This window comes from Lytechinus pictus, chromosome 7 (genome assembly GCF_037042905.1).
Source record: "Lytechinus pictus isolate F3 Inbred chromosome 7, Lp3.0, whole genome shotgun sequence".
Taxonomy (NCBI): Eukaryota; Metazoa; Echinodermata; class Echinoidea; order Temnopleuroida; family Toxopneustidae; genus Lytechinus; species Lytechinus pictus.
Window position 1 is genome coordinate 11,295,743 of NC_087251.1, and position 24,269 is coordinate 11,320,011.

General features: G+C 34.8%; 1 protein-coding gene across 1 annotated transcript in view; it reads left to right on the top strand.

Moving 5' to 3' along the window:
- Nucleotides 1-24,269, top strand: part of LOC129265528 (nuclear pore complex protein Nup133-like) — a 46,270-nt gene that overhangs the window by 18,726 nt on the left and 3,275 nt on the right. The window contains exons 8-31 of the mRNA XM_064101360.1: nt 1,435-1,493; nt 1,841-1,908; nt 2,349-2,425; nt 3,013-3,115; nt 3,848-3,919; nt 4,358-4,439; nt 4,895-4,940; nt 12,395-12,586; nt 13,881-14,040; nt 14,550-14,659; nt 15,332-15,438; nt 15,585-15,687; nt 16,612-16,765; nt 17,331-17,374; nt 17,957-18,173; nt 18,638-18,774; nt 19,093-19,132; nt 20,548-20,663; nt 21,098-21,157; nt 21,572-21,638; nt 22,246-22,307; nt 23,238-23,294; nt 23,744-23,824; nt 24,151-24,212. Of these exons, the coding sequence (XP_063957430.1) occupies nt 1,435-1,493; nt 1,841-1,908; nt 2,349-2,425; nt 3,013-3,115; nt 3,848-3,919; nt 4,358-4,439; nt 4,895-4,940; nt 12,395-12,586; nt 13,881-14,040; nt 14,550-14,659; nt 15,332-15,438; nt 15,585-15,687; nt 16,612-16,765; nt 17,331-17,374; nt 17,957-18,173; nt 18,638-18,774; nt 19,093-19,132; nt 20,548-20,663; nt 21,098-21,157; nt 21,572-21,638; nt 22,246-22,307; nt 23,238-23,294; nt 23,744-23,824; nt 24,151-24,212 (2,276 nt within the window). The remainder of the gene's footprint in view (nt 1-1,434; nt 1,494-1,840; nt 1,909-2,348; nt 2,426-3,012; nt 3,116-3,847; nt 3,920-4,357; nt 4,440-4,894; nt 4,941-12,394; nt 12,587-13,880; nt 14,041-14,549; nt 14,660-15,331; nt 15,439-15,584; nt 15,688-16,611; nt 16,766-17,330; nt 17,375-17,956; nt 18,174-18,637; nt 18,775-19,092; nt 19,133-20,547; nt 20,664-21,097; nt 21,158-21,571; nt 21,639-22,245; nt 22,308-23,237; nt 23,295-23,743; nt 23,825-24,150; nt 24,213-24,269) is intronic.

Consider the following 24,269-nt stretch of genomic DNA (forward strand, 5'->3'; position numbering starts at 1 on the left):
TTGTTGCAAGCTTTTGGGTCGGAATTTTTCTAAGTGAGTGTAAGAGAGCTGTCTGGTGTAGCTCGCGATCCTCCCTGCATTCTTATGGCCTGAAACTTAACATATTTCCCTTGCGGCAAATCCTGTCCTATCCTATCTAGGATAGAGATATATTTAGCCCAATAGCAATGGTTGGTGTACACTTTTGACAAGTCTGCCATCTTTGACATCTCACACATGAATTTACCAATGGTATTCTTCCCCACAGGCCACTTATTATACCAAGGTCCAGATTCTGGTGCAACTGAATTTGGCATTTTGAAGAGTGCATCACATTTAGGATGTTAAAGTGCAATGTACTTTTCGAAGGATTTTACTGGACATCTCGTACATTCCCCCAGCTTCTATTCTTGAAAACATATTGTCCTCACAAACTTTACTTGGTTAGTTCATCAGGCTGCATGTCTGATGAAGTCCATATACTTCATGAGCTCCTTGCTCATTTCAATGTGCTTCTGAGTATATATTGAAGCAAATACTACAAACACTGTAGTACCTTGGTCCACTGACAAAATTTTCTTGTTCCCTGATTGCAGTTGAAGCTGTTAACCAAAACCAAATTCTGATTGACACAAATGCCAAGTAGTGTCACCTACACCCAATGATGACCCTAAATAATCACATGTGCTGGTATTTTGTTTGAGAAGCACACCCAAATTAACATATTCACCAATCAAAATCATCCACCAAATTTTTATTTCATTGACACAGCCACTTTGGCACTTGAATTGTTGCAAGCGCTAACAAATGGCTCCGGTGCCCCTACCATTGCAGGAGATCTAGTCACTGCATATGGGGGGGGGGGGGGCAGATCACTTAACACTAACCTCTAATATAGCTGTCCCCGCTGACCCTGCCCAAAACGAAACAGCCAGTTGGTCCTGCCCCAATCCACTGGTAGCCGTTTCATGAGTTACTACATGTATCTCAGGCCATGCCATCAAACCCACATTCGTCTGGCCTACCAAGGCTCGATTATCAACCCCTCCTTCACAAGTAAGGGAGGAAACAAAACGCACCATTCTGCTTCTTTGCTCCACCATTGCCACTTCCCAACCGTAAAGGAGCTGATACCCCCCTTGGCCGGACAGGCCGCCTCTCTGATGCTTCAGCCCGTCTTTGTACCAGCAGCATCTGACTCGAGTCAACCCAACCCCGCCAACCTTCCTAATCAAAACAAACCATTATGAGTATTTTGTCAGCCAGCTAATTAATCTTAAATCGTCAAGCTATCTTAAAATCCATTATTTATTTATTTATTGCTTTTGTTTTCTTTATTAGGTTATTTCTTTCAATTTTTTGCAATTTGTTTGTCTTTTTGTTTATTTACTTATTACTATAATGTATTGCAGATTTGAAATGTCAGTGTAACAAAATAATATATTTTTATCCTAGGGTTCATCTTCCATGGAAAGCATCAAAGTGTGGCTGCTTGATATTCAGCTTATCTCAAAGTAAGTCAAATTACCATGGCAACCAATTTAGTCCCAATTATTTTCTTTCTCTCTCTCTATTGGGAAAAGAAATAAGTTCACAAATTATCTAATTGCTGTTTAGACCTGACATGCAACAAAGACAAAGTTTATACTATGTTAGAGACAAGATATCATTGCTTGACTTGACCTGACATGTAGGTAATAAATTACTTGTACATATGGAATATGAATATGGTATGGTATTTTTGTCTATATCTTGCTATCTACCCCCCCCCCCCCCCACTCACTTTCTCTCTCTATATATATATCTTCCTCTCTTCTTTATTTTTTTTTTTTCATATCTCTTGTTCTCTGCTTGTTCACAGCATTGCTGTCATTCTAGCAGGAGCAGTAAACACATCATCCCCAAACCAAAAGGTTAAGATTGCTATTGGTAAGTTATGCTATTTATAAAATAAGTTGTAATAAGGTTGTAATTGTGGCTGCTATTATGTATTCATATACATTTGATTAGAAGATGAAATGTTTTATGCAGTCAAAAAAGCATCAGACCATAAAAATTTGATTGATATCAATGAAACTATTGGCTGAAATATCACTATTTCAATAACTTTTTCCATATATGTTACAAATTAAGACTTTCAGATTTATATTCTTGAACCTAAACCCACATGTTCATACATTTGTGATGTAACAAAATAAATATAATTTTGAATCTAATATTATTAAACAACCGTCATATGTTTTACCTCTGAACAGTCAAATCTGTCCTTTTTTTTCCCCTTTAGTAGCTATTTAATGTTTTTTTTTAAAAGATGTGATACTGCAGTTGATTTGATATGATACCAGTGTGTTATGATTTATTCACTGCAGCTACCCTGAAGGTTCAAGTCAACACAGACACACCAACAAAACTTGAAAGCTTTGTTATGGTATCAACACCTCAACAGGTTGGTTAAAGTTTTATACGACTTTTGAATTCTTTGTTTTAATTTCTACTTGCTTTGGTTTGTTTCTTGTTTGTGGGACCTTAATGATATCATTATGTGGTGATAGCGAATCTGTTGATGATGATTATGGTGGTTATGATAGTGGTGGTGATGGTGATGGTGGTTCTTTATGGTTGTGTAAACTATATAACTTCAGAAGATTTTAAGTTTTTCTTCCCCTGCACTATAGATAGTTTCCAGAGGCATAATGTTCCTGAGCTAGCTGTTTCTTGTCTATTATGATAATATTTAAAACCATGTAATAGAACAATTCCAAACTAGGCCTGTTTATGAATCTTTAATATATTATACTCTAATTTAGTTTGCAGGCGTCAAGGTCAATGGTCACATCAGTCATATACCTAAAAACATCTGATCACGTATACTAAACAACATTTTAGAAAATCAATTTCAAATTTTGCTCATATGCTTACAGAAGTCTATAGTCTGATTAGGTATTACACTGTTAATTGACAATTTTAGGAGGTAAGTGTGGTGATGGTATACATTTTGACCAGACTCAGTCAATCTGTTTTTATTCGTTTCAGGATTCACATGATGAGAATGCCCTTGAAAAACATCTCTTGCTTGCTAACCACGGAGGCTCACATTGTTACATCTACTCACAGCACTCTGTAATATGCTGCTCAGGTAAGAAATGTTAATGCTAGTGTAGGTGTTAGTGTAAGTGTTAGTATTAGTCTCTTGCGAAGAGAGAAATAGCCAGTCAGTGTGCTTGTGTGATGTTTACTTTTATCACACCTCTTCATCGACGTTGTGAAAAGTAAGCACATTGGAAATTGCTTTTTACTTTTACCACCCCTGCATTGCTTCATGTGTATTGCTTAGCAAAAACTAGTACATCAACTTGCAACACTTCTATACTTTTAGCTAAAAAGCTCTCGTGTTAGTATTTTTAGTGTTTTCTTTTTTAATCAAGGTTTGCATTGTTACAATATTGATGTCTGCTGCTTGATGTTGGTGTGTATGATGGTCTAAGCATTTAAGTATTCTATTATGTTTTATTTTTTCGCACTATATACAGCTTTAATGTGATCTGTTATAACTTCATATCATTTGTGATTAACATCAATAAAAAGTCTTTCAAATCAAAGTAAACTGTAATGATATATCTACTAAGATGATGTTTGAAAACTGTGCATCCTGAAAATTTTTAATCATAAATATATCATGGAAATAAGACCTGTTTAATCTCAGAGTGGCATGCTTATTTCTTTGAGCAATTACCCATTTTCTTCCCGAATCATTTAGCATGTCACAAATACATGCAAATACTAGGGAGTTCATTTATTGGGTATAATGTATTTTAATCCTGTATATCTCGATCATCATTTCATTCATTTTCCATATAAATTGTCTTAGGTTTATTTGATCAGGTGCCATCATTTCAAGAGGTTGGCTTCTCTAAAGCAGTTGATTCCATCAGAGGTGCAGGTCAGTGAACAACTTGCACGTAATCGTTGATTCAGTGCAAATATGTTATGGCGTATCTAGTGGGCAAGAGGGCACTTACCAAAAGTATTTTTGTTCCTCTGTCCAATGTAGATGCTAACCAGAGGTATTGTTTTCAGGTTGTTCGTCTGATGATAAATTTTATGACAGGTCGGCCTAAGTATAAGGTTTCTTTCTTTTTGGCTGCTACACCTCAGTACCAGTGTGGAATCATAATTCAAGTTTAGAGTTATACACCAATTTTTTATATTTTAACTCTGTATCTTGTTTGTTTTATGTATGATTTTACTGAGAAAATAAAACAATTTAAATTTGAATAATAAGAATGATATTGATGATAAAGATTATGATCTTTACAAGGATGATGCATTTGATTAAACTTGAGTATTTATGACTATTTATTAATATTTTCATCCCTAGGATGTTCTGATGGCCAGGCTATTTTCTTCTCCAATAACCATGGTGTTGTCACAATCAATATATCTCATTCAGAATTGCCCAGGTAAGTTGGTATGATAATAAGAATTGTTAGTGCTACATGCATTTATATGTATCTTTTCATGAAAAATATACAAGATGCATAATCACAAAGTACAAAACAAATATGTAATGAAATGGAGCATAAATATGTAACTTGTACCAGAGTCTGAAACAATACATTTAGGAATATCAAAGCAAACTAGACAGTTTGCTTTCCCAGAATTCTGGGAAAGTTTTCAAGTGAGGAGTGCATATTTTATTAAGGGGGAGGGGGGCTGTGGTGAAGGGCCTATTCCATCTTTCTACATTCTGACATCTTTATGCTTTTTCAAAAAAAAAAATCAATGTGAAAATTTAATAATCTGTAAATTGTTAATTTGGAGTGTTTATCCAATCAAAATATGGAGGGCCTTTAAATCTTGAGAATTTTTCTGTGAATTTAATCTTGTTTTGCACTATTATTTTGTGTCCTTGTAGCTTTGATATGGATGACAGCAGGGCTGGACAAACATCAAGATTAGAGGTAATTAATCATAGTGAAAATTTCACATTTTACACCAATAAACAAACGTATACCCAAGAGGTGACTTTAACTGTAGTGTTGGTTTTACTATTAGTGTTCAGAGAGTAAATTAGGCTGCATAACCTACCTCTTAAGCAAAATGTATAATTACAAAAATTATAACAATAACAGATACATATATAACAACCATTGGTGAGATAAGTCCCAGCATGAGCTTCAAGTTTGGTAGAATTGGCCATAACACCAGCACCAGCTGTCAACACTGAACTTGAAATTACCCAGTGTTGCATAGTTAATGAAAATGGTGTAAAGCCAAAATATTGGCCCAATTCACAAGGCCATTGTGAATCTGTGGTCTAAAAGAAATGCATTGTGCAGATTTAATGGATTAATTATGCTTAATTTTGCCTGTATGTCAAGAAAGATTCCAAGTGGAAAAGCAAGAAAAGCATTATTGATAGCTCAACATCTGGTAAGGACAGTTCCACCATTATGTTTAGTGCAGCTGGCCAAACACCAACACCAGCTTTCAACACTGAATACAGTGTACTTAAAGCTTCTACCAACACTCAATTGTTTTCTGTAAGCTTTTTGTCCATTCTCATGAACCTTCTCAAGCCAAATTACTCACTTTATTTCCTACTACCTGTTGTTAGAGCTCCAAGAATTTCACATGAACTGGATGCAACACGTCACCCTTTATATAATTTCTCTGATATCATTTGAAAGATACATGATTGTGCTAATTTGACTACAGATAATTCATTGCATTGCCAAACATCTTTAATTTGATCCCAACATGTCTTATATTTACAGCGTAGAATACGTATTACAGGATTTGAGCATCAAATCAAACGGGTAACACTTGTGTTTCCCATTTGCAATTTGCATCAAATTTCATGAAATACCATTTTAAGTTTTCTCTTTTGTTTTCACTATTTCTCCTTTGCATTTGAAGTTTTTTATCATTGTTTCCATTGACATTTCCATAATTTTAAAATCCTTAAAAATAATGCTTTTTTTTTTGTGGGTCAGGAGGTCATCCAACTGTTTAATGTTACATAATTGTTCAATCTAATTATATTTACTTTCTACATTTTCCTTAATCATCAAGGTACCTTTAAAACAAAAAATGATACTTTGCCATTCAACACTTAGATATGATGCAGATACCAATATGGTTAACTTAACAATATTGATTTACTTCTAAACTGAATAAGTAAAGACCAGTGATGATGATGAATTAAAAAAAAAATGTTGAAATAAAATTTTTAAGATGGTTTGATCAAGTACTGTAAGCGATTTCACTGCTCATGGCTGGAGTACTCCCCAGGGAGTGTATATTGTGCAAACAGTGTGCATGAAAGCTGGAGTAAGATGACCAGAGTAATATCTCTATGTATTTAGAGGCGTATAAAAAATGTAAGCATTATATAAATGTGGAATTATCATTTGTAATAGAAATACCTCTCTTTCCCTCATTCTCTTTTTTGCTTTGATCAAAGTTTGTATCATCCATCATTCCCATCAATGCCATATTCATAACTTTGTAAAAGAAAACAAGGAAAGCTTTTAGTAACAGTACTACATGTAAGTACTGTAAGCCTAGATTTGAATTTGATGACAAACCCTGAAACATTGCAAAATCATTTTGTTTCCTGTCAAGTGTATCTGCAACAAGTACATCAGTGTCACATAAATCTCATGTTCTATTAACCAGGTCATCCATATACAAAGACTGGGAATTTGAAAAAAATTAGTAATCGCCAGGTTATGCTGCCTCTTTCTTTTAATCGATTGTAAGGAAATAATGAAAATATATTGGATCAAACACATAATACAAATGGTGGTTTATAGCAGAAATGGCCAATCAAGTTGGTTGCTACATGCGCATGTTGTTCAAAACACAGATTAGAGCCCGGCACCACTAAGATTGATTACATTGATCACTAAACAAATCAACTAAAGCAGCGATCAGCAAGCTTAGGGTGTCAGGCCCCTGACACCTATCACAATCATCCTTCCATACACTCGCGGGTCCAGGTAGGGGCACATCTGTCCTGTTCCCCCCCCCCCCCCACCCCTTTTTTTGAGAGGAACAAAACCACTTTCATTTTTTTTTTTTTTTTGCTTGTCATATTTTTCCAGGAATAAAATTACCTCAATTTGGTAGTGAAGACCTTTTTTTTTTTGCTTGCCAAAATTATCCTCTAGAAAATAACCACCCCCCCTGGAAAACCCTGGATCTGCCCCTGCTTTCATATTTCCAATCCATTGCAAGCCTCTGTGTTTTAGGCCCTGGGATGTTTCATGAACGCCTGGTTAACCTTTCTTACGTGCTAAACCATCGCCAATGAACATTTTGGTTAATACCATTTACCACAAGAAAGGATCACCAGTCTTTAAAAGTCGCTTTTACGAACAGCTTTGTGAAACGGCCCCCAGGAATCAGTATCAAATTGTTAACATACTAGTTGTTTGAGATTTATCAATTTTGGTTTGACTTTAGAGAGAATGAAGATTTTCTTTTAATATGCACAACATTGATCAGCTCAAACACAGAATAAGTGGTCTAGATTTAAAAAATACAATGAGAGGTAATTAGTATTTTGCATTTTCTATTAAAAGAGAGAATTAGTTTGAGGTGAGATCATTTGAAACATCTCAGAAATATTCATTTATGACATATGGATAGAGCAGTGACCGGGTACTATCTTGTAGATATTGTTAAAGCAGTTATCCTTTTGTTAAATCCTATAGCTATGATGTTTAGCTATGGTTGCCATTCTGCAAGTAGGAAACATGCTTTTAGCAGTCAGATATTAAAAGGGATATTAAAACAGATCGTTGGCATTCGCCTTTAGCTTGGCCTGAATCATGTACAGTCAATGGGAGAAACTACTCTTCTACAGCCTTGTGATTCAATACTACAAGCCTCACAGACCCCTCCCCAAAAAGCTGAAATGTTCAAGCAAAGCAGTCCCATACATGCATTTCTATTCAATTCAATTCAATTCAGTTTATTATGAAAGACATTGTAAAACAGTCCGAAGACTGACACATACAAAGTTAACAGAAAAAAAGGAAAAATACTATGTGCAGAAAATGTGAATATCATTAGAATTGAAAATATTTTTTTCCTCATCTTAGTGATTCCAAAACCTTGCAGCATAAAGATGCATTGTTTATAATCAACATTTTGATATCATTTTGAGACTGTTCCTTGACATTTGCTCTAGTGACAAGTGCTCTGCTGTAAATTCCACACATTAATGGAATGACCAATTCAATCCTGGAATTAACATTATGCCCTATCCTAAACCTAACATAAAACCCTATTGCCACCCTAACCCTATATCTTAGACGAAATAAAGCCCTGGACAAATGTTGTGTCACCTTTGAGACAGTTACTTACACAATGACATCCCATGACCTTGTAGTCCAGTAGATATGTGAAAAAGATGCTCGAATCTGGCAGAAAGTGTGAAATTTGGCACAGAGGGGTATTTTTGGGCGCTGATTTCAAAAATTGCCGGCCCCAAGCGATTTGACCATCGGGTCGGCCGCCATTTTGAAATCCAAGATGGCCGCCATGAAAAATCATTAAATGTCATTTTCTTGAGTTTTACATGGCATGTGACACTGAAATTTGGCATATAGGGGTATTTTGAGGCACTTATTTCAAATATTGCCGGCCCCCAGCAATTTGACCATTTGGCCGGCGGCTAAATGGCCGCCATCTTGAAATCCAAGATGGCCGCCATGATATACTATTGCAATCATTTTCTCGAGTTTTATATGAACTGCGGTATTGAAATTTGGCATATAGGCTTAATTTGGGGTGCTGATTTCAAAAATTGCCGGCCCCAAGTGATTTGACCATCGGGTCGGCCGCCATTTTGAAATCCAAGATGGCCGCCATGAGAAATCTTTAATGTCATTTTCACGAGTTTTACATGACGTGTTACACTGAAATTTGGCATATAGGGGTATTTTTAGGCACTGATTTCAAATATTGCCGGCCCCCAGCAATTTGACAATTTGGTCGGTGGCAAAATGACCGCCATTTTGAAATCCAAGATGGCCGCCATGAAAAATCGTTAAATGTCATTTTCTTGAGTTTTACGTGAGAGGCGACACTGAAATTTGGCATATAGGGGTATTTTGAGGCACTGATGTCAAATATTGCCGGCCCCCAGCAATTTGACCTCCAGGTCAGCAGCAAAACGGCCGCCATCTTAAAATCCAAGATGGCCGCCATGAAAGATAATTTGCTCAAGTCTTACGTATGGCCTGTAACACTTTAAATTTGGAAAAAAAACTTGATCTTTGCATCCTTGATCAATGAAAAGAACATAGTAAATAGATGCTATTTTGAATTCCAATATGGTTACCAAGTTTGAATGATGTTCAACATTATAATGGTGAGTAAAACCCATTGCATTGGCACTGAAAACAAATCCAACGCAACCACATCTTTGTCCGTTGCAAGGAATTTGGCATCCTTAATTGCTGATATAGATGTTACGTAAGTATGAAGCACCATAAATACACAAACCAGCTAGCTTCTTCTGCAGTTACACATTTGAAGTGGCTTTGGTTGAATAATAACCATCCAGAACAATCATTTTCTGTTGAGATTATTTTTTTGAGTTTTATATGATCTGCATTATTGCACTTTGACAAATCGACGGAGTGTGGGGTGCTTATTTCAAATATTGCTGGCCCTCAGCGATCTGATCCCGAGTCAGAGGCAAAATGTCAGCCATCTTGAAATCCAAGATGGCTGCCATGAAAAAAGATCATTGAAAAAAAATCACTTTATCTAGTATCACGTAACGTATTATTTTAAAGTTTGGCATCTAGGGATATTGAAATTGCCCCCAGTAATCTGTCCAACAGATATGCTGCAAAATGGCCACCATCTTGAAATCTAGAGAGGGTAGACTGTCATGAAAATTCATTAAAATCATTTTCTTGGTTTTAAACAATTTGAGGCACTGCATTTTAGAAATACAGGCAGGATTTTGACCCGCTGGTTTTAGAATATTGCTCCAATAATTGCAATATTTTATTACAAATCAACATGAAGAAAACTGCTCCAGACTTGAAGTACTGATGGTTATATAGTAGCATGATGATGATGATGATGATGAAATGAAATTAATATTAATGATGGATGATAATAATACATATTTTATTGTTCAAAATAGAATTCAGTAACAGAAATGCTCCGAAATTTTATTTTGCCCATACCCTGTAGATCGTGAGCCCGGCAGCAACTTAGCAGCGCGACATCGGACGTTGCTCTATCCTTTAAAAAGGGAGTTCACCCCAGAGAAAAGTTTGTTGTAAAAACAAAAGAAAATATGATATAAAAAAGATATTGGTGGATCCATCAAAGATATTAGAATTTTAAGTTTTTGATTTGTGACGTCATATAGGCTACTGTACGAGCAGCTTTCCCATTATGTTGTGTGATATAAAATTCATAAATGGTTCATCATGGGTATTTTTTTTTCTTTCTTTAGCGGGTGTGAAATCATTAGTTTGTTGATATACTGAGGGTCCAATAAAAAAACATGTTCATTTTTTGAGGAGGCTACATTTCATTGATTTTTGTACTATAAGAAACATGGGGGAACTGCTTGCATCTGACGTCACAAATGCACCAAATGAAATTCCAATAGCTTTTTAAATATTTGATGGAATTTCCTCAAACCTTCAATATTTTTTTTCATTACTTATTATGTTATTGTTTCAATAAACTTTTTGTCAGGTCGAACTTCCCCTTTAATTCGTTGACCGCCAAACAGGTTAGAAGCAGCTCCCCTTTTCTAACATCTTTTGGTCTGATGCTGTCGGAGCTTGAACTCCCGATCTCCCGATTGTGAGGCGAACATGCTCCCATTGTCAGATTGTCGAACACACGATGGTTATTCAAAAATGCAAAATTTTAAAATAATACCTACATTATAATTATGATACTTGATTTTTTTCAATGATTTTTTTATGGCAGCCATCTTTGATTTCAAGATGGCTGCCATAAATTGGATGAACATTACTGGATTCGAAAGAAGTCTATGGAGATCACAGGGAAATCTCAGTTGTGGGCGATGCCGTCGAACTTAACACACGTGTAGAAAGCAACTCGGACGCCAAAAGAAAGCTTATTTTCTTCTCTTTTGACTGATAATACATATGTTTACTCACCATTATAATGTTGAACATCATTCAAATTTGGTAACCATATTGGAATTCAAAATAGCATCTATTTACTATGTTCTTTTCATTGATCAAGGATGCAAAGATCAAGTTTTTTTCCAAATTTAAAGTGTTACAGGCCATACGTAAGACTTGAGCAAATTATCTTTCAAGGCGACCATCTTGGATTTTAAGACGGCGGCTGTTTTGCTGCTGACCTGGAGGTCAAATTGCTGGGGGACGGCAATATTTGACATCAGTGCCTCAAAATACCCCTATATGCCAAATTTCAGTGTCGCCTATCATGTAAAACTCAAGAAAATGACATTTAATGATTTTTCATGGCGGCCATCTTGGATTTCAAAATGGCGGCCATTTTGCCGCCGACCAAATTGTCAAATTGCTGGGTGCCGGCAATATTTGAAATCAGTGCCTAAAAATACCCCTATATGCCAAATTTCAGTGTCACACGTCATGTAAAACTCATGAAAATGACATTAAAGATTTCTCATGGCGGCCATCTTGGATTTCAAAATGGCGGCCGACCCGATGGTCAAATCACTTGGGGCTGGCAATATATGAAATCAGCACCCCACATTAAGCCTATATGCCAAATTTCAATACCGCAGTTCATATAAAACTCGAGAAAATGATTGCAATAATATATCATGGCGGCCATCTTGGATTTTAAGATGGCGGCCATTTTGCCGCCGGCCAAATGGTCAAATTGCTGGGGGCCGGCAATATTTGAAATTAGTGCCTCAAAATACCCCTATATGCCAAATTTCAGTGTCACATGCCATGTAAAACTCAAGAAAATGACATTTAATGATTTTTCATGGCGGCCATCTTGGATTTCAAAATGGCGGCCGACCCGATGGTCAAATCGCTTGGGGCCGGCAATTTTTGAAATCAGCGCCCAAAAATACCTCTGTATGCCAATTTTTACACTTTCTGCCAGATCCGAGCATCTTGGCCATTTTTTGTCACATAACCGCTCCACTATTGCCCAAAATAAACCATAGCAATGATGGTTGGACTGATCTTAACAATTGATTTCATTGTACAATAAGTCAGTCATACAGTTGATGACTAAACTTTGCATTACTTTAACAATTAGCTCCCTGAATACTCTGCAGAATATACACATGCACTCTACAAATTGCTTTACAATTATCCTAAATATTGATATTACAACACCCACAACTAAACTGAATCTTTCTATTGGTTATCATATTTCCTCTTTAAAGCTATCAATGCAACAGCAGTCGATGCAGCAGACATCCTTCTCCACACCTTTCACGAGAACTCGACCTCTTCAGGTCATGTCAGCATCGAGGTCACGACCAGACACGCCAATCCTGGAGACAACGAGAGACCAGGAGGAGGACAAGACAAATGGACTCAAGATGGCATTCCTCTACTCATGCCAACATGACATGGTAAGAGGTTTAAAGGTCAAGTCCACCCCCAGGAAAATGCTGACTTGAATAAATAGAGAAAAATCAAACTAGCTTAGTGCTGAATATTTCATCAAAATCGGATGTAAAATAAGAAAATTATGACATTTTAAAGATTCGCTTATTTTCACAAAACAGTGATATGCACAACTATAGGTGAGTCAGTCAATGATGTCCATCACTCACTATTTCTTTTGTTTTTTATTGTTTGAATTATACAATATTTCATTTTTTATTGATTTGACAATAAGGACCAACTTGACTGAAACATATAGTATTAAAACAATGCTAATGCCACATGTTCAGGGAAGAATTAATCGTTGTATCACTTGACAATGAGGAGAAAATTAGAATATTTCATATAATAAAATACAAAAGCAATAGTGAGTGGGTGACGTCATAGTCTCATTTGCATACCAGCCAGGATGTGCATATAACTGTTTTGTGAAATTAAGCGAAACTTTAAAATGTCATAACTTTCTTATTTTACATCCGATTTTGATGAAATTTTCAGCACTAAGCTAGTTTGATTTTTCTCTATTTATTCAAGTCAGCATTTTCCTGGGGTGGACTTGACCTTTAAACCTCATACCATGTCATGTGTTATGCTTGTTGGATTTTTTTCTTTTTTCATCAAATCAACTTTTTGTTGGAGTGGACTTGTCCTTTAATGTCTTGAAAAGTCATTAACAGTCAATGGACATCAAAAGGCAGTTCTAACAATGCATTTAAGTCATTACAAGATTATCCAATTAATGTTATAACATATTACCTTGTATATTCAATCCCTTAATATCTATCACGTATCCTTAATCCCTCATTTTTTTCTTTTTTAATCTCTCTCCAATTTTTTTGGATGATGATTTATGATGAATTTTTTACTTTAAAAATATAGATGAATAGAATGATCTAATTTGAGGTTAAGAATAAGTAGTAAAATAATATCATAAAAGTGTTGATTAATTTTAGCCATTTTGTTTAGATAATTGGCCAATTTGGCTTAAAAATTCTAACAGCGATGTAAAATTATGATTTTTTTTTCTACGAACAAGGTGAAATAGTCATGTGTCCAATTAAGCCGTCATATGATGATTCAGAAATGTGGACAGTAGTATATTCCTTGATTTAATATTCACATCAAATGTTAAAGCGTTTTATTCCAAAATTAGATCATATACTTATCAAAAGATGTGAAATACATTTAGACACCAGCTAAGTGTTGAATTGCAACATGTCTACTGCCACCATAGTGTAAATGTATTTTCTTCTTTTGCAGAATAAAGCAGAGAACATGGTCCAGGACCTGTTTCTCCAAGATACGTTTGAGAGGGGGAAGACCAACTCCTCTTTAGACCTTGCAGTGGCCAAGCTGAGTCAGGAACTCATTGATGACTTCCCAGCTTCAGATCCTAGATGGGCAGAGTCTCTTCCTCAAGGTAAATCTGAAATCCTTTTGTACTGTAGGTTACAGAGTGGTGCAAGGAATAGGAGTAATCAACATTATTTTTGGTTAAAGATAGGAGAGGGTAAGGTTTGGTCTTGGGATTGACTTGTAACAACAAACTATGTCAGTGATTGGGATATGCTGAGTATTAGGACTATCATACATTGTGTCCCAGAAAAAACAAAACCGTAATTCAGTGAAAGGTTTTGCTGTCATAATCATAAATTTGCTTCATGTAATGTATATCAATGGAAATATATGCATCTCTTTTTTAATTTAAAGCCCATCTCATTCATAATGCACCTGTGACTGAGTTAAAACAATAGAAAGTGTTGCTACCAACATTTCATTTGCACGAGCTAATTATGATTTGACTGAGTTTTTCTGGCTTTTACTACTATCTCTTTGCAAACTAAAGTTCATAACCTGAACATCCATATTTTCCTTATGCTGATGAGGTACAAAAAATCCCAGCTTTATGAAAAACATTCCTGTTTGCAGAATCTGTAGCATCCAGCGGTTCCCTGATCCTCCTCTATCAGCTGGAAGATAAGATGAAGGCCCATGATCATCTCATCAAATTCATCAAGGATGTCGGCATCTGGGATATGGTATGTAACAAATAAATGATCTGGGCAATTTTTTTAATTGTACTTCCGACCCCCATTTTCCTCCATTCTTGCGTCACATGACAAACTGCTCAAGCCATGGTAGTCTAATAGAATGACAACTTTTTATGTGAAGTAAAAATAGACAATAATTAATTTCAAAAGGTCCATGACACAGGGGGTTGGATGTACATACCATATGAGATTACCCATCTTTGAAGGTTTGCATGGTGAGGAGCTTTACAATTCACCGTGACAGTCCTGTAAGGGGTATTTCAAAAAGATTGAAATATGACTTAGAGTCACACTTAAATGCCTAGTTGCTTGCATTATAAAAGGCACGACTGCATTGTTTAGATCAATGTAAGAAGACGTACACTACTGCGTATTAGTCAATAAGATTGCACGTAACAATTCATGTACACGTCAGCATTTCAGTGCGACTCTAAGTCATACTTAAATCTTTGTGAAACACCCCCCTGGTTATATGAAATGAAAGATGTAGAGTGGAAAATTGAGAGGCAAGAGAATTAAAAATTTTGTGTATAATATTCAGTATTTCATCAATGAATTTTTTGGAATATGGTGTTTGTTGAGCACTGAAGTGACAAAGAATCATATCATATAAATATTAGAAGCAAGTTTAACAACATTTTCTTGCAATTTTTTCCTTAGCTTCATTCAGTGATAGTGAGGGACCTCCCACAGACCACACACAATCTTCTCAATGAGCATGCTGAGAAGCTCTCTGCTGCTAGGGCACTGTGTAACAAACATATCAAGTAAGTTTAAAAACAATCTAGCTTCTATGCACGAAGGTGGATGTTAAGTTCAGCTATGATTTGCTTCAGTTCAATCATAGTTTCAGTCTGTAGTTCCATATTGGGTAGAGTAATATCTAAACGTTCCACTTTCCTTTATCAATCAGATACCAAGGGTTGATAGACACAGCTATATCCCGTGCATTGAAGAAAAGGAAGCAAGATGCTGTCCCTTCCGGTCTTACTCCAAGGGATGTCTTCTATCGAGAGGTATGTCATCTTCCTGCATCCAACTGGAAATCAACCTTTATGTGGCATATTTTATGATCACCTAGCATCAAACCTACATCAAGTTGGTCAAAACGAATTTCAGTTTGTTTTACATTATATAAAAGGAGATCCTAAGCTTTCAAATTATATATAATGGGTGTTTTCAAGTTTGGTGTTGTCCTTCTAGATCTGGTGTTGGTGTTAGGTTTAGATCAGCACATCACCAAACTAGAGATGAAGATGGTCCTTTGAAAAATCTCACTAGATGTTGAGCGATTAAATATGTTATTGGGCTATTTGTAACCTGAATTAGGTGTTGGATCTAAGTAAGGTAATCTAAATTGTGCTTCCCACATGGACTTAAGCACCAACACCGTACTTGAATTCATCCAATGTGTCAAAATTTCTTCCCTGTAACCAATTTAACATCTTGATTCAATGTAATTTCATAGTAAATCCAATATAGTAAAAACAGGACTTGAAGTCTTATGTTCACTATTTAAAGCATGTACTCATACCAGAAGCTTGTCTTTGATATCATGATTGAAGCTTGTTTTATTATTATTGTTTTCAACTTCATATTTTAACGGTAGGTACAGGTGTTAACTTTCAGATGAGGCAATTTACTACATTTTTTACAAATATTTTGAAGACCTAATGATTTTTGCTTTTTCTATTGAATCATGTCTTACAACTGCTGTAGGTCTTGGGCTAGGCCATAGCATTGCATCTTCCTCCATGTTTAGAAATTCACCGGGCAATGCCTAAGGTTTATATATAGTAAAACAATCACATGATAGTCTTGAATAGTTAATCTTTTTTAATTGATAGAATCTTCTAACAAACAGGTAAAAAGGAAAAAATCTCTTACCACTTATTACCTTGAAAGGGCCACATTTACCATTTTTATTTTTGTTTTTGAAGGTCTCTAAGATTGAAGACATTGTGGAAGCTTTGATGGAGGAAGAGCAAGATCTTCTATCAAGTGGACTTACTCCCCAGGACACAGTCAGTCTTATATCCAGCATCAATTCTATCATTCAGAGCATCCTTCAAGAAGGTTCTATCCCATGGATTGGTGAGTTGCAGGATTTGTTGAATTTTAAAGGTATTGCATCAGTGTGGATCCTGCAGACATTACCATGTGTTTTTTTGTGCCAGGCACAAATATATAAGCTGTTACCAAGGGAGGCCTGAAATTTCTATTCATTTAGGTTAAGGCCATCTTTCAATGGGGGCACATCTCTATATCACAGTTTTAATGGAAAAATGAAAAAAGACACAATAAATTCCCAAGGCCAATTAAAGGGGCATCAAAGGTGTCGGTAGGCGTTTGATACAAATATCACAACAGACAAGGGGCCTTGTCTAAATGCTATACACATTCTAAAGCTTTTCATATTTTGGAGAAAAATATAAGAATGAGCAGAAAGTAGAATCATAAAAAAGGAAAATAGAATAATGATTTTCATTTTTCAGTGCAAGAGACAAACTAGGATATTAAAGGGACACTTGAATTTAGCATGCATGCTTCTGCGCGGGGATATTTTCAGTTGTTAAATGATTAACCAAATATATATGTAGATGTAGTATGCTTGACTAAATTTTAAATAGTCTCTCCATTCTATTACTTGTCTTCATAGCCTCCTCTGGGCCAAGGGGAATACGTATGTTGCTTGTACAACAGGTAATTTTGAATATTGTTTATTGCTCTCAGTTTTTGCAAAGTTTTTCTTCTATATTTCTTATTTCGCTGACTTGGAAAGTAGTGTGATCATTCAGTGACTTTGTCAATTTTTCAATTATTTACCAAAGTGTGATGTTATAGTTCATGTAAATGTCCTTAAATTTTTTTCATAATTTAAACTTTAACATGTCTGATAATGAATAAAATTATGTAGATTGTTGTTAGTTTCCACGGTTATAGTTCTTGTCAAATGATAACATGACATGAGCAATTCTGTTATAATCTATGTTAAAGAACATGCGTTGTTGCTTTGCAGTAATTGCTTGATATAATCTTTATAATACAAAAACCAGGACCAACAAATCACCTCAATTCTTTTCTTCATTATCACATGCAATATCTTCTTCACCCACATAGAAGGGCTTAAAAACAAGCTATAAAGTCAGGAAAGCAACTGTGGAATGTCTGCACCGCTCTACATCGTGGAGATCGATTCTCAGTTTCTGCGATCTCAGTTAAGATCAAGATTTAAGGGTAGCACTATTTCAGGGTCTGCTAACTGTATTTGCTTTTTAATTGCAGCATAACTTGACAGTTGGAAGGGCCATTGCCAATGCTGAGGATGCCCAGTCTCGCTCCAGCCTTTTCCAGCAGCTTCAAGGCATCACAGACCTCTTGCTGAATGGCTACATCGCTCAGTTGGAATCTTCCAATCAGGCTGAGGGGGAGGACAGCCTGTTGTTTGCTGAGTTGGAGCAGAGATATACCCAGGAGAGAACTGCCCTTATCTCCCCTTTCTGTTAGTAATGCGTTATAATTTAGAGATATGGCTAGATGTGTGGGTGGTTTCACAAAACTGTTGACCTTATGAACATCTAGAATATGGCTAGCTAAATAAGTACCACAAACATGTAATAAAAATTCTCATAGCCCCAAATTCACAAAGTGGTTTTGTTTTGAAGGTTGAAAACCATGTGTCATGCAGATTTATTGCATTGATTATGCTTAATTCACCATGTATGTCGAGAAAAGGTCTGATAAAAATGTTCATTGTTGTCTCACAGTGCCAAACTTATGCTTGTAGCTATTACTCCTTACAACAGTCATGAATTTAGTACCATTTCTCAATGTATGGGCCAAATTAGAGCAATTATCCCCCAACCCTCAAAAAAGATGACTTCAGGCCATAAAGTTTTTGGATATCTCTGGCATGACAAGAGTTAACAAATCATTTTGGTTCTTTGTTTTTGTCTTGTGACACAGTGGAGCATAGTCAGTTTGAGAGAGCAGCTGTGCTTGCAGAGAAGTACTGTGATTTTGCCATCCTTGTTGAGCTTTGTGAATCTGAAACAGGACGCAAGGATAGGTTACAATACTACATGGATAAATTCTCAAACAAGGTATGATTTCTTTATTTGATAAGGGAATCAAATGGCCCCAGTATTAACCCGTTCATGAAAATGAATTATTTGAAGGTTTTATTTGATCAGTTTTTAATCTTCAAATTGGCAACACTATTATCTATCTTGATTGCTGAATTTGTTCATCTTGAAAGTTTTTGTACCTAAAATAAATAGAAATCGATAAAGAATTCATTTCAAAGTAAGAATTGGTTCATATTCCAAATAAACTTCTTCTTTTTTTACCAAAATTATTATTTGGCTCATTACAAGATTTTGAGGGGGATTTTTCACCATCTCTTGTTTATATGTTTGCAGGGCTTCTCTGATTTTGTGTTCAAGTATTACATTGATAGAGGTGAGTTCATTGGTCTATATTTCACTATTATAGGAAAACAAATTGAAATGCCAAGGGGGTGCTGTCCTGTCAATTTCAGAGTCGGGTCCAGGTTTGAAAATGTTTTGTATGAAACTAACCGAATTTAGTCTCAAATTATCTGCCTGCTTTGTGTGAGATCATCTCTTACTCCACCCATGATTTCTGGTAAATTTGGGTGTATTTATGAGATGAGTCTATACATAACAGTCATCTCTGACCTATGGGTCCCTCACCACCTTTGAAATTTGAAGAATGAAATTGCATTGCTGTATATCTTCTGCATTACTTTAACCCTTATTCTCCCGGGGGGGGGGGGGGGGGGGGGCCATAATGGCCCCCCCCCCCCTCGACAATTTTCGCGATATATCTGCTGCGCAAAATTTTTTGACATCGCCGCTCTCTGACTTTTTACTTTCAAGTCTCGCGCAAATTTTGAGACCAAATTTGTGACGTCCGGGTACGCGGTTACGACATTACGCAACATTATGTAAGTGCATGTCAGACCCAAATTGCTCATAAACGTGATTTCATGAACAAATCCAATGCAGATTGTGTATTAGCCAAAATTCATAAATGTATCATTATTTCTACTTTTACTGATTAAACTTAATTAATTTTGCCTTGTTTATGATCAGAATTAAGTCTGGAACGATTTCTATCGAAAAAACAATAAAAAAACAAAAAGTAAAAAAACAAGGAAATACATAAGAAATTAAAAAAACAATAAAATACATAAGAAATCGGTCTTGGTACCAGATTTTTTTTCATTCACATTTGTTAGGAATGCTATAAAGAATATTCTCACCAAAAAATAGCATTCTAGGAGCTGTATTTAGTGAATCAGAGCAAAAAGTATGATTTCATGAATAAATTAGCATAATTAATTCATATAAAATAAAAATATATGAATTCAGTGAAAGTTACCAATGCAACTGCGTAGATTACGTCATTCTCTACCATCATGCAAATTTTCGTTGTGATCGCGCAATCCACGGCTGAGATCTTAAGGGGGGGCCATAATGGCCCCCCCCCCCGGGAATGACAAGAATCAAAATACCCCGGGAGATTTAGGGTTAATATACTTGCATACCAGTATGTAGGCTTTGTGAATTCACCACCGGGATTCACTTCTTTTTCCAAAAAGCCAAAGTAATTTTATGAATTTGATCTTAAATCAATGGGATGGACTACAAACATCACAGATTCTTACTTTTGGCCTTAGTAGCAAAAAATTAAACTTAGATAAATCATTTATGTCCTACCATTTATGGGATGGTTGTTTGATATACTTTTATACATGTCCATTAGCAAAAGAAGACTGGGTGATGATACCCCATTTCGGGTCGAGTTTGTCTACACAAGATTGAACTTTTTTCTATGTGTCTGTGTCAAAGGTCAACGTGGGAAACTGCTGACCCATTTTGCTCATCGTCCTGAGCTGAGTGAATTCTTACAGCCTCATGACCATCTTGGATGGCTTCAAGATATCCACACCAGTAACTATTCACAGGTTTGTTCTAGGCCCACTAACACAAGCACTTGATTGTAGCTATAATTGATTACATAGATCGTTATGTTCAATCAGTCTTATAAATGAACTGTATGATCAATTGTTGAGCTTTGTGACCCTGGGTTCTGAGTATGGAATGTGAAAGTAAGGGAAAATGATTGTTTATGAGTTTGAAATAAATGTTGTCAGCTGTAAATGATTGAAATCACGAAAAAGATGTCATAGAATAATTCTCTGCAAAGGACTGTCTAAAATTGTTTTCATTGTTGATATTATTTGGATTGATATGATATTCTTTCACTTTTGGTTGTAATTTTTCTCATAAAATGAAGAAAAATAAGGATTGTTTTACTTGTTTTACATCTTGAATCTTGATTATATGTTTGTAGTGTCCTTTTACTTAGAAACTGTATCTATATTTTCTTATTTCACAGGCACAAGATACATTGAGAAAACTAGCATCTCGAGAGTCTTTCTCAGTCTCTAAGAAAAAAGTAAATATTAACTACTTTTTTTTTCTTTAATTTAAAAGCAGTTATGCAACAAACATGTTAAAATTATAATTTCAAATAATATTTCCTTTGCAGTGACAGATTAAAAGTAATTGTTGGAAAAGAAATTTATTAAACTTTCTTTAAGAATTATATTTTCATATATAATTATGGAAGTCACATATGATGTGCCAGCAAGATGGTAAATTTTATGTTGTAATGTATTTGTATTGTATTTTTTTTTTCTGCTATTCATTCTGCTTAAACAGTACCTAAGAGAAACTTGTGCAGTATGATAAGAGTTCCATATATTGAGTTGAAAAGAAGAATAACAAAATATTTATAGTCGGTTTCCTAATGTATAAACTCTTGTTAGCTTGAGAATATAATGATTTTTTTTTAATGTATCAATGACAGACACTGCTGAGTTTAGGCAAGCTTGCTGCTCTAGCATCTGACAATGATCATCAGAGAGAGATTAATGGTGAGTATGAACAAATCTCTTTAAACACATATTATAATTTGATCACAAATACAAAGGACAAATACATGTAACCTACTGTATCATTGTAAAGCTTAGCTTATTGGGGATGTATCTGAATTTCAAAAAGAAAATCACATGTCTAAAAAGTTCAATCCTGGGGTATCTGCTCTTTAATTTGATACCTCAATCACAGAAAATGGTCAACCAATAACAAAGTTCTGTGTCTGAAATAATGCTTATATTTCCATAATTTCATCAAACAAATGTTTTTTAATAGATTCCCTATCATAGTTATTACATGGTTAACAAAAGATTTTATGCATTGCTGATCATCAACAAATCAAAGTTTTGAGTTAGACCAACAGCTAACATATAAAACATCTTCATTTTATAATATTACTGAAATTCAAGCATTTTTAATAAACAGAATTTTGTTATTTCTTGACCATTTTTATGTGATTGATGTATCAAATTTTGTACTTCATTTACTCCTTTCAAATTTAATTTTGAAAATTATTTCTGCGAGACTACTTTTATATGAATTCAGATTCCATTTAATGAAATTGGGTTTATATTGTGGACCATATATTTTTTGTCTTTTGCTCAGAAATCAATGCAGATTTGGACGTCATCACACATCATGAACAACTTCCTAGAGATCTTATTCAGGTCAGTGTTTGTTGCTGATCATTTAGAGGTTTACTTTTGTTCTTTTAGTTCATGTAGTTTGTGCTTGATAATTCTTGTGAATATTAACGTCATGTAGCATCAGAAAAATCATACTGCCTTGTCTCTAAAATCTTGAACAGATATTCTTCAAACTTTCTGGAAAAGTAAAAATATCATAAATATGATAAAATTGATAGTTAGTATACTTGAGTTAGTTTGAGTTCCCAAATAGATGGATGATTAATCAGAATGAAGGTAGTAAGACAAATACACATGTAGACAGAACTAATGGATAGATGTATTAATAAATGAACGTATAAATGGAATGGATGGATAAGTACATTTATAAATGATGAATAAGGGAAATAGATGATGAATAACATATTAAATGAGTGGATGGATGAATAAATGATTTTATAAGTAAACCTATTCGTACCAAATAATAACTCTTAAAATATCATGATTGAAATGAAGTATTTTTAAAGGTAAAATAAAGTAATTAGAGCAAACATTTATTTCATGAGAAACCTTTTAAAATCAAGGTTAATTACCTCATTATTATCATAGATCTACATCTGGTACATTGAAATCAACTCATCTTTATGAAATCTTAGCTGAAAACCGATAATTCTTATGATAAATTACAAAACAGGGCATATGTGGGACAGTGTATTATTATTGCATGGAAATATTTCTGACATTTTTTTTATTTTGCTCATTTCTAAGCAATTAGTAATTTTTTTCAGAGCCAATTGGCACATATTTTTTATTTATACATACAAACACGATTCTGTTTGAAATCATTTACAGGTCGTTACTTCAACTGGTATTTATCTTTAACAAATACATATTACAAAGCCAACCAAAAACATTTACATGAACACTTCTTTGTAATAAAAAGGAAAAAAATAATTAATCTTTTTTTTGCAGAAATTGAATTTAAATGAAGTCGATCTGCCTTGCATGACTCCACAGCAACTAATTGAGGTATGTTATCCTTTTTTGCATATTGATTTTTGTAACTAAAAAACATATTTTTATCTTTGATTTGCAAAACTATAATATCTCTGATTTTTAATCATTGAAGATTATTAATTTGAATTAGAATTGAAATACAAGTTAAGTTGAAAGGGAAAATCTAGCAAATTTCAGAGTAGTGTTATTTAAATATTTATCAATAGATATGAGACTGTATACCTCAGTGTGCCTATATGGCTTTCCACTTTTTTTTTCTTGCTTATTTAGATGAATTATAGTGAAATAGAATGTTGTATAAAAAAGGGATTGAATAATTCTAAATAGCGTTTCATATAGCTGTTTATAAGCTGAACATGATTTTACACATGAAGTACATACTGTATATCAGAGAAAGAGGAGATATTGCAATCTAATGGATTCAATAAATAGTTATTTTATTTCCACTTCTATTATTTCAGCTTTACATCAGTGAGAAGAACATAAACTCCAATGAATATGACTTCAAGAAAGCTCTGGATCTGCTTCAATATCTCCACAAGGTATGTATAAACATTGTTATTTGCCTCACATTATTCTTGTGTTTTCAAAACATCTGTCCATGTACCTAACTGGGCATTTCCACATGAGAAATACAATTATCTGTCTTAAGATTTATATTGAAGACATGGGCCCGTATTCTTAAGTTGGGTTTAAATAAGGCCATGGTCTGACCCTGTCAATTTCAACAATTGCCTTTACATTATATCTTTACTTTGCTCTTGTAATGTTTTATTGATGAAGAAAAGGATTTCAGTAATTATTCCCAGCCAGTTATGAATTACTTGAGTAACAAATGAACTGATAAATAAATATTGTCTTTGTACAGGATGGATCTCAGTACTCTGACCTGAGGTTAAGGATATGGTGCAGAGCCATACTGCGAGATGAGTAAGTAAATACTGTCTTTTTTAAAGGATGTTACTCTTCCTTTTCTACTTATCTGAT